Source organism: Amblyomma americanum, chromosome 4 (genome assembly GCF_052857255.1).
Source record: "Amblyomma americanum isolate KBUSLIRL-KWMA chromosome 4, ASM5285725v1, whole genome shotgun sequence".
Classification (NCBI taxonomy): Eukaryota; Metazoa; Arthropoda; class Arachnida; order Ixodida; family Ixodidae; genus Amblyomma; species Amblyomma americanum.
The window spans coordinates 174,136,338-174,148,024 of record NC_135500.1 but is presented as its reverse complement, the minus strand read 5'-3'; the positions used below and the strand labels follow the sequence as shown (position 1 = coordinate 174,148,024).

The following is an 11,687-nucleotide window of genomic DNA, read 5'->3' as shown; positions in this document are numbered from 1 at the left end:
TGAAGTTGCAGGGGAGTGGTATGCAGTCTGCAAATAGCTAATCTTTTAGGTGATACCGAAACCAGTGAGCGTGACTTTATCCTCAAGGTGAAAATTAGGGCTCTGATTTTGAGCCTGGCACTTCAAAAAAAAGCTTGCAGGGAAATATTTATCAGTGCGATGCATTTCATTGTTACAGCAGCTGTATATTCTACCAAGAAGCGACTGATAGACTGATAAAGATTGCGTTACACCAAGAGGAAAGTTTATCTGATCAAAAAGATAATTTATGTGGCTGTGTTGCCCTGTTACAAGACCACTGAGACCAGCCGTAGTTCCACCTAAATGCGTCTAGATGCTTGTCAATGGAACCATTTTGGTTGTCAATTGCCTTCAAACCACAGCATAGCAAAGAGTGTTATGCAAATGTTTAGTATACAAAACCGAGGTAAGAGCATGACAGCTGTCAGGAGTACGACAAATTCCACTTCGAACTTCACACACCGGACTGCTTCGAGATTTTTCACAGAAAAGAGAAATTTTACTTGCTCTAGATTTTCGATTCTCTTGACAGCCGAATAAAATGAAAATTCCTCACATGCAGCCTTTTCAGCGCGAGTTATTGCAAATTTTCTCTTGCTGCGCCCTCGTGGACGGACCACGAGAGCGAATGGGTTAAGTTGCAGTTCCTTAGGGGACCAAATGATGTGCAGTCCTCTTGTTCAGTAGAGTTCAACCAGAATGTGATAATCAAGCTTTTAAAAGTAAACTTTTAGCATGTGTTTTCTCAAGGCCAGGTTATTTAACTTCAACATTTTTACTTTTTTGTTACGACTGTGCGACTTCCTTTTGTGAGAAGCATTATTAATTAGACCATTTGTGTGTTAATCACTGCTACATGAACTACTCTTTTTTTAAGAAATGGCCAGGTTAAACTTAGGTCACTCTTTACCGCATAGGGGCATCATATATTTGACAGAAAAAAATGAAAATTCACATATAGAAATAAATCTTTGCTGAAAAAAAAAACTCAAAGTTGTCATTTTGAAATAAATTCTGGAAAAGGTCCCCCAAAATTTTTTAAATAAAAACCGAAAAGTCCAGCCCCAATTATGAAAGAAGGAAGAGGCACTCTGTCTCGCTTATGGTGGGCACCTGAGCCATGTGAGGGCGAGGTGAAAGGAGGGAGAAAGAAACTGATGCGATCAGTAATGCCAAGACTCTCTGCCAAGGTTTTCCTTGCTGCGGTTGTAACGCATCCGCTCACCAACTCCAGGATCAACAATGTGAAGTTTGCATGGTCCTTTCTTTTAACGATACTCAAGTGGGCATGACAATAAAAATAGCCCACAGTAATAAATATCTTTCTGTTTGGAAATAGTGTGATGTTTCTGGTCACGGCCTGGTATGCAAGTAGGCAAATATGCACATTTTTGTCTCCTCATGTGTTGCAAGGAACCCTTCCAACCCTTCCGCCACTTTTCTCTCTCTGTGGCACCTCCTGCATTCAACTGCCAAATGTCTAGTTGAAAGGTCAGATGTGGGGTGATGGTGTAGGCCGGGAAAAGTTGTTTTTGATCAAAGTGCACTATTTGATAAACATTAACCCATCAACAAGGAGAGGCATAATGAGCAAATGCAAAAGGCAGTTCTTTGAAAGGACCAGGAGCTTCCTCTTTATCCCACACTCTACTCAAGAGCTGGGTTATGAAAAGTATCGGGCTGCCATAGTACCACAAGCTGCTGCTTACGCATTGAAATGGGGTTCTGGGTTTTGTACCATGTTGAGCAGTGTTTGGCAATGTTTGCAAATGTTGTGACAACAGTGTCAACCTTTTTCACGAGATGTGACACCCTCTGGAGAGTGCATGAAAGTTCATCTGCTGCACAAAAGACTGGTTTAAAACATGCACATGAATGCCTGCAGGTGTGATCCGCTTCCACAAGGTGCCAACTATGTTTGTGAAGTGGCATATGTGTGCGTGCACTGTACCAGCTGGTTGTTTGTTTCAACCGGTGCAGCATGGTATAGGGCAGAGTAGGAGAGGCATGCATGCACAAAGTAGCCATGTGAAAAATGCAGGTTATGAACTAAAATTTCTTTTTATTCAGGGGCATTTCTTCAGCATTACAAGCAGCACTTTGAAGCCGCTGTTGATAGGCAACTGCGGTATATTAAAGTTGCAATTCCAAGCATAGAAATTATTTTGGTCTCCATTTGATGTTTTGTCAGCAACATTGGTGAAAACTGAACAGTGCTACAGCTGGGCACATAAGTGGCATCAGTTGCCACTGAGTGCCTTATCACACTAGGTTGCAGGGGCGTAATGATTTGGTGTATCACACACTATTTACTGGACATCAAGAGTTCTAACGGCATCTACAAGGTGAGTGGCTGCCACTTAATGTATCTGCAACCGTTACATGCAGATGGCATGCACTTGGATTTTGAAGTGCCACAATGCCAAGGACAGTGGAAGATGGCTGTACAAGCAATAAAATGCTTAGCACTCGTATTGTCATCTTCTTTTGCTGTTGTTGCACTTAAAAATACAGGTACTTTGTGTCATCACCAACTGGCCCAATTCCTCTCGTACTGCAAGAAATTTATGGTCGCGAAGAGGCTGACTTAACGGCTCTGTGCACTGCTGTTTTTGCCAGCTCTGGTTTGTCAATAAGTTTCAATATATTTTGAGAAGGTGCCTCAAAACATTTGGAGAAATTTTAAATTTCGTAGCATGAACCCTGTTTTCCTTGCTAATTTCTAGAGTTTATTCTTTACTTAAAATTTGTCAAACCTGGTGCGCGAAGTTTTTTGCCAACTTTGAGCACCCTTCCAGCAAGAAAAGAAATACACTGTGCCCACAGCTATATTACACGTAACACAACAGTGAAAAAAACTTTGGATGGCGATTAAAAACTAGAGGGCGTTTAAAAAACTTAAGTCACCTGAAGTGTGAAATGCGATAGCATTAATTTCACATTTGTCGCAGGTTCTGTTGCCCTGCGCGGCACATAAACAACACACATAAAGAAAAAATGTCCACCACTTCTCTAACCGCAACAGCTCCTCCCGTACCCTTTCCCCCTTAAAGATTTATACACCCCTCCTAATTTCAGTTCCTGGGGAAACCCCTGGGCTGAATAGCCGAGCGCTCTAACCACTCTACACTCGTGCCGCAACAGGATCGGTGTGCGGAGAGAAAGGTGACAAAAGGGGAAACCATGCGGTTGGGAGTCGCCGTGGTGGCTCTGGTTATGGTGCCCAGCTGCTGACCCGAAAGACGCTGGTTCGATCTCGACCGCGGCGGTCGCATTTCGATGGAGGCGAAATGCTAGAGGCCCGTGTACTGTATGATGTCAGCGCGCGTTAAAGAACCCCACGTGGTCCTAATTTCCAGAACCCACCACTACGGCGTCGCTAATGGCCCGAGTCGCTGCTTTGGGACGTTAAACCTCCCTAAACCTAAACCATGCGGTTGGAGTCTGTTCCCGGATTGTACGAAGCCGAAAAGGTGCCGCCAGTGATCCAGAATTAACCGGCTGCGTAACGTTTCCCCTCTCATTCAACTTCTCTCGTATGCGATGAAAAAGCCGACGATAACAGACCTCTATTACAGCACGAACATGACCACTGTCGTTGAATTTCGCGCTACATTGCTGTAACTACGAGGTGAATTTTTAGTCTTTTACTGACTCACGCAAATTAATTAAATATTATCAATTTATGCTACCGAAAACCAATTCAGCCTTTTCTATTTTCTTTGCAGGTCTGCAGGAGCGTCACCTCTTTTAAATCGTCGAGCTTTTCAGTGTAGTCGTGTCTTAAGCGGAGAGATGGCGCTGCTGTTCCAGGCGCAATTTGACGCGCGATCATGCCGGCGATTATCTGCGGTATCCGATGCCGCTTTCCTCGACGTATAACCTGACTTACGTAAGCCAGCCTCTTAACGCTGGCGCTTCTGCTGGGACTGAAACCTTCTCACCAATAGTACAGCGTCAGTGAACTGATTAATCATTAGCAGTCATGAGTGGTTCAAATGAGACTGTCTCCCTTAAAGTAAGCGAGTGGCTGAAGTGGGACAAGGTAAGCATCCTACCTTTCTACTGCTCCCATCCTACTACGCTATTTAATGTGCGTCCTTGAAAGTGAATCAGCGGTGCATACCAAGCGCTGGCGTATTTGCAAATTAGTTCTAAACGATTACCGCAGTGCCGGTTTCTTCAAAAGGCCTGAAGTTGTCAGGCTTGGAATTTTTTAGAATTCTGATCTGGTGCCTCACGTACTACTGGCCACATATGGCTTTGCTTCCCATTTGCTGAATGAACTATTATTCTGCGTTGACCGTGGATTCTTTTCTTGCATCATTAGAACGTATCGTCGAGATATACAGAACCTTGTCTTGTGACAAGCGCTGACGCTAAGGTTCGCGTCAGTGTAGGTATGTACTTATGTGATTATCAAACTCGCGTTAGGTAGTACCTTTATATAAGTAGTTTAGTAGTAGTATTGAGATGCCTAATTTGTGTGCGGCGAGCTTCAAACATAATCGTATTCAGCTCCATTCAACCAGAATATTTTGGCATTGCTGGCGAACATTTCAGGTAAATCTTGCACCTTCGATTCTCTTCTGGGTCTCGTGACTACTGTTTGCTCCGGAAATTAAAGTACTGCCGTTGAATTATATTATGTGTGTTAGCTGAATATAGAGTTAGAGAAGACCTGCTCCCTAAATGTGAACATAGGAAATGTTCGACATAATTACTAATAAAAACATAATTAAAATAATTTGCGCTTGAACTTAGTGCTTGTGCAAAGCAGCCCAATTGCTTAAAAGGATTGCTTTGATAATTTTTAGAAGACAGGACAACATGGGCACAAACGATTAGTTTACAAAAAAAAAATGCATGCCCAGTTGGTCACTGCATCTAGCGCAAAACCGTCCTACTTATTTATCACGTCACATTGCTGGGTACATATATATCGCACACTCTTCAATAAACACAACTGCAGAGGCTTTCCTTTCATTTTTCCTACACATAGCATAATATTTCTTTGTAATGCAGTCTTCATTTGCTCTGCGCGGCTCAACTGAGCTGTGTGCGCACAGGAAGGAAATCTGTGTAGGGTGGCAGTTTGGGCTAGTTGGTTCATTAAGAAGAGGCAAAGCAGTGCAGCGAGCAGGAACGGCAGAAAGAATGACAGCATGACGGCACACATGTTGACTATGTACAGTACTCTATGTACAGTACTCACGGATTGAAATAGGACATTCGGAGCGCGTGGCCGTCGCTTCATGGAGTGCCGCCCGTAGACGCTCATGAAACCAAGGTGGTGCATTGTGGTATGGCGCGAGAGGGAGAACATCTACAAAGCAGAATTGTTCCTTCCAGTAGCCAATGAGCCGGCCTGTGGTTTACCACATGCCGCGTGGCACTGCAAGGTTAGCGCTCCGAATGTCCTATTTCAATCCGTGAGTACTGTACATACTCACTAACATGATGGAGTGTGACATACTTTTGATTGTAGGCAAGAAACTTAGCTTCTGCTAGGTGCACTTTGCACTGAGACAAAAGCTAAGAGGCAGATGCGGAAAGGTAACTAGTAGTTACAGAAAGCTTTTGCTTCTTGTAATTCTTCTTTGTGTTTTTACTGTCCTAGCTCTGGCATGAATATTTGTTACACATCATGATTACACAGCATGCATGATAGTGCTGTTTGAAAAATTGTTAGCTTTTTGCAAAAACTTGGCCTTGATGCATTATTCTTCATTTCAGGTTTCAAAAATTGTTTGCATAGACCTATTATAACTTACCTTTTATTCCCTACACATTGCTGCTTTGTTATTTGGAAAACTATCCATTAGGCCTTATATTTAAAAACATTTCCTTGCTAGTTAAATGTGTTAATGAATATTACGTGTCTTAAAAGCCAGCACACTTATTGCGTATCTGCACTCCTTCCTCCATGCGCTAGCTAAACATATCTGATAGTCTGTTTCATTTTTGTTGCCTTTGAATGCATATAACTTATCTGGCAGAAGAGATCCTCCTGCAACCGTCACATGTTGCAAGAAGTGCTTGTGTGTTTGTGAGAAAGTGAATGCCAACTTGTCCCTTCTTTGAATGCGACGTAGGCCAAAAGATAACACCATCGTACCATACGATATCCAGTCCGTTCTTCAGCTTGCGATGCTTATACTGGAGGGTTTGTTGCTTAGAGGTCAAGTGGCTGTCCTGCTGCCTGGGGGGGGGGCCTCTGTGCATGGCAGGAGGTGGTGTTTGGTGCACGCTGAGGCGTTGTAGCGAGGCTCTTAGTGAGGCACATTTAGAGCTCTTCACTGTGTTTACTGGGGGATGCCTTCTCCGCTTTTTTAATGTGCATGCAGTGTAGCCTGTTTTTCAGGGTAAAATGCGCAACTGTGTGCAACAGTGCGCAACAACTGGTGCAGCTAAGTGCAGTTCATGAGAATTGCCTGTATAGCTACAGAAGGACAAGAGAGACAACAGCGTTCAAAAGATACCAGTAATCAGCTGCGACAGTAAAGCACTGCATTGTTTCAGAAGTCACTATTATTGGTTTGCAGTGCCAGTTGATGCAATATCCAGCTACTCATTACGTATCATGCTATGTTATGTTGCATTATGAATCATGTGTTATCAAGAAACAGTTTTCGCAGTGGCCTTGCATTTCATTTAAGTGTGTTATGCCAGTATCCTCACGAGTAACAAGGTGACTGTTCTGCAATACAGAATGCATGGCGTGAGAGGAATGTGGTAAAAAGAAAATCCCTTTACACAGCAGAGGCTTATCTTTTTGAGATATGGAAGTTGCTTATTTTTTGTTAGGTTAATTTTTATGCCTGAGGTGACACCCAGGTTATCTGTGTGGTCTGATTGCCACCCTGCCCCCAAACAGTATCTCCTGTCTTTGCCCAAGAGTGAATGTAGCATGTAATATCTTTATGATTTTATGGACAGACTGAGGCACTACTCCTTCAGGTTAGATGAACTGAATCACGTTTTATTGCTGGCATATTTTTCATGCAACTGATATTTGCAAGCTGACTAAAAGTAAAGAAAAAATATTACTTCTGGCTTTATTCACATCTTTAAAAAAATTAACTGAGACTTTTTCAAAGAAAGCTGGCTACATTACTGAAAAACTTGGCTAAATTTTCACAAAGCAAGTTTTTATGTTAGCAAGAAATTTTGGTGAAATCTCGCCACAAAGCAAGGTCTTTACATTACGGAAAGCTTGCCCAGATTTTCTCCAAAGCAAATTGGCTACATTGCAAAAAATTTGGCTGAAATATTCCGAAGGCTGGTTTGTTGCATTACTGAAAAGTTTAGCTGAAATCTCACCTAAGCAAGTTAGTGATGTTATTAAAAAATTTGGCCGAAATCTAACTGTGGTTGCTGTACTTCATCCTAGAAGCGACGTTCTTGTGCTGCGGAGTATAGTGCCATGATAAGAGTCTTCTCTTTGATTGCAAGATTATGGTACATGTACAAGTGGCATTTATAGTGGCGTTGATAGATTCCTATGTGTGCAAAGAAAGCAACAATTTATTCGGTACGGCATAGATTTTTCAAGGTGCAATTTTATTTTTCAAGAATAGTAGCATTAAAACATTGCTCTCCACTTTCTACCATATATCTGAGTAAACGTCATAAAAACTACATCGTTTATGATGTATATTGAACTTGGTGTTCAGGCACCGTCAGAAGAAAATATCGCATGAAAAATGACTATCAAATGTTTAGAGCACCGCAGGAGCTCACAACCTGGGTGGTGCCACACTCCCATCATCAAAAATTGTTCGGCAGTTTTTGACGTGCGGGAGGCTTTCCTACTCGGGAGTGGATGTGTGACGTATAATGTATGTCTGCATGAAAGCACCAGTGTTTAGCGACAGACACTACCATGCCATTCCGATTTCCCTATCACATTGTTGCTTCCATACAGCCGTGGAGTTCTGCCTCTGCTTGCTATCAGAGCATCTATCTCCGCTGCATAGTTCCTCAGTGTTGGCAGACACTTCTCTTAGAAAGCCGCCACTATCGCTTTAATGTTGCTTGGGTGTTTCTTTATGGTTGGCGGACAGTGTTTTCTTGTCCTTATTTCCACTCGCAGCGTTTCTGCAAACACCGCACTGTCTGCAGATATGCGTCTGCTGTCGGCTTACGACATATCTGCAAACACTGCGAGCAGACGACAAGCAAACGACTGGGTGCGCAAGAATATGCTTAAGATTTGTGTGCTCTCCTGATTTTGAGGAGGTCTGTAACTTCCATAGTGGTGCAAGGAAGTGTTGAGATGGAGTGTAGGATAAACTAAGGTGTGTGATAAACCAAGGTTATCACATGCACCAAATCAGTTTGTTGTGAACAGCCCCTTTTTTAAGGTAAATAATAGGATGAAGTGCATATCTCACTAACATGTCAACCTGGGATGCTACTATGATTACACTCACCACTGTAATTTCTTGGTTTGAATTGCATATGTGGGCTTCTTTGTATGAGCTTTGCAATCAATACCAGTACCTTTACTTCTGAGGGAAGACATGGCAGTGTGGATCTTGAAAATAATAATAGCCTGTTTTTCTGTAGAATAAGACATATGAGAGAGGTCAACCTACATGACAAATATTTCTGCTTGGTGTCCTAAGCTATATATTGCCTTGCTGAGATCATGAAATGTTTAACTGAGTGCAGAGCTTTCAGAAGGGCGTAGCATAAGATGGTGTTTATGTTTCTGAACATTAGGTCTGTAACCTTCCTTTTTTTTCTGCCTGCTAGAATGAAACTACAAGGAAGCATATTGAGCAGCTCCACAAGACTGGAGATGTTAACCAGCTGCAGCGCCTTCTGCAGGGACGGCTACAGTTTGGAACTGCAGGTAAATTATTCAAGGGTATCATTTTTTATTATGAACAAAAGCGCAGGGGCAGGGGACACAGTGTAGCCATGCACATGTAAACAAAAAAAACCAGAAATGATACTGGATGAAAAAAATGCAACAATGACCTTAAGATGGCAAAAATAAAAAAAAAAACGAAATTGCCCTATTGTGCCAGAAAAGGCTATTCTTTTTCTTTCAAAGTGATGGAGAAAGTGCTTGCACCTACATAACCCAAGTGTAAGGTTTCCTGTGTTTTAATAATCTCTGCCTTAGTAATTTCTGCCTACATGGGCAGAAACGGAGGAGTGATAACTGCAGTTGTGCTCTCGCAGTCATTTGTAAAGACAGTGCTTTGTCTGGGCAACACATTTTTGAGACCAGTAAATGGAACGATGTAGGTTGTGCTCTTAGTGTGAACGCACTTCTTCATGAGGTCTGACCGGCTCACTGAATTTGTATGAAGCTTGACCTTGAAGGTGACCTTGGTAAAACCGAGCATAGCAACAGCCTATGTGGAAATAAAATAAATATTGCCGTGACTGCGTTTCAAACCTGAAGCGCTTACAGATCAGCTTTACTGGCCACTGCACAAGGGTACTATGCTATTGCCACAGCCGATCACGCCTCATGTTAAACTGCAGCACACTCTTGCGCTGTGCATTGCACATCATCATCTTCATCAATTTCCATCTGCGGCGCGAACAGATCAGATATATCAACTTAACCTCGATCAGAGCTTAACCTTAGTCTAATATCATTGCCAGACATGCCAACGACCCAGTAAAGCAAAACCACGAGTCAACCAGGCTAGACCCATGCTTTCGCACCTCTACTAAGTTTAGCTATGTTAAAACCCTATCACTTTCTCTCTCTCTCTCTCTCTGTGCACGCGCACGCACGTGTGTGTGCGTGTGTGTAACAGAGGACTGATCACTGAACTTGTGCTCTCATAGTCTTAAGACTACTCTGTGTGGCCAATGCATTTTGACACAGGTGAATGGATGTGGGTTGGGCGTTTTTTCTGTGGCCTTTACTGTTTCTTTTTGTTGATAATTATGTACGTGTTCTTAGGCTTCTAAAAGTACATATGCACTGGCGCACATGATTTGAGGTAAAACCAGAATAAAGAGGAAGTACTATGTCCTGTTTGCTTGTCCACCTACTCTCCCGCTATTCTGTGCTTCTGTCCACAGTGGAATAAATTTGCCAACTGGTCCAGCTCCTTAGTATTTTACTTTACTTTTTTTTTGGTACATGCATTGCAGTGGTGGTTTTCCATCTCCTCACTGCTTACATAAAGAAAATAAAACCTGTAATCTCTACACTTGTTCTTGCGGAGTGTATACATCATACAGTAAAATATGTGATCTGCTTTTCTGCTTATAGGAGGTTGTGAATAGTAAACAGCATCTTGGTGGATGTGGTCATTGAAAAAGCTGATCTCATGTGCGCAGCATGTCTGCTACAAGTGTAGGCTGCTATGAACCTATGCTGGAATGCCAACTTAGGCCCACAACATTACTAGCCTCAGTCAGAATTACTTTATAAGTTACGTATAGCTTACTCAAGTATTTTTCAAGTTTCTTCTGGTGATGGAATAACCTTTGGGGCATGCATTTGAGGAGTTCACTTTTTAGCTGTTAGCATTTGCTGTTGTGGTGATTCTTAAGCCATTATCATTAAAGAAATTTAATTAAGCATATGTTTGTGCATTTAGCAAAGGCAGAATGCGATTCAGACGTTGAGAGATGTCTAGGATCATTATTTCCTATGGCGTCTTGTGTACTTGCAGCTTAACTTGGCTTTTTGAAGCGCTAGTACTTAGTTTTTGTGATAGCAGTATATCTGTTAACCAGAGGTATTGAATAACATTTTTTAATTACATGCCATGAAATATCTGAAATGGAGAAAACCTTGGGAGAATGAAGAAAGTGATGCAAAATTCTAACTGAGAAAAATTCGGTTAATATTTCTTGCTTGGCTTTACTTGCCACAGGTTAATTTTGCATTGTGTTTTTCATTTCTGGAATTTATGATTATGCTAACATTGTCAACCTTTTTTTTATTTCCTCAGGAGAAAAAAAAAATGGCTTGGGTGCTCTTATCTCCCTACACTTCTTTTTTTAAGGTGCATTTCGTTGCTGCTCCTTTCATTGGTCTCTTTTAGTGCAAGTGGACAAGGTCAAGATGGATTTTCACAGCCTCAAACTTGTTCTCTCTCTCTCTCCCCCTCTATTTTTACTGTATCAGGGGCGAAAAGCGCTTGAGATCATACTCTCACACTGATTACTGTCCCATGCATAGCACTTCATTAGGCATCTCTCCTTTCCCTCACCTGACTTGTGGTAAATGATGCAACACATTTAGCCTTCCTCCTTGCGAGGAGTGAAGGTCAAGTTAACCCTGTCTTTGATGACTGTTGCGGCCCCTATTGAAGACCAGTCTCCTTGCCAAAATATTGTTGTCTGAGGCACTACCATTTCTTTCGTTCACTTGCAGTTTCTGTTGACCTCGCTCTTTATCTTAGTCTACTCAGAATAGCATTCTTGTTTCCTATTGATGAACTATTGCTCGTAAATCAGAATTGCTCCTAAATCATTCTGTAAATCAGAATGAAACAAATAAACTGAAAAAAATTAACAGTAACAGCTGCAGAATGCTTCATATGGGCCTTTCTCAAGCTGGATACAACTGCAGCCAATGAAAGGGCATCCAAGGTTGTCACATTTGGAGAGTGGGTCACAGCAGATGGAAGTAATAACCAAGGCACAGTTTCAAATTTAGCTAATACTGAGAACCCCAC

At 42.1% G+C, this 11,687-nt stretch overlaps 1 protein-coding gene across 1 annotated transcript in view; it reads left to right on the top strand.

Moving 5' to 3' along the window:
• The first annotated feature begins 3,832 nt into the window (after positions 1-3,832).
• Pgm2a (phosphoglucomutase 2) overlaps positions 3,833-11,687 on the top strand; it is a 29,379-nt gene continuing 21,524 nt past the window's right edge. The window contains exons 1-2 of the mRNA XM_077662265.1: positions 3,833-4,066; positions 8,782-8,881. Coding sequence (XP_077518391.1) covers positions 4,007-4,066; positions 8,782-8,881 — 160 coding nt within the window. The 5' untranslated portion in view covers positions 3,833-4,006. The remainder of the gene's footprint in view (positions 4,067-8,781; positions 8,882-11,687) is intronic.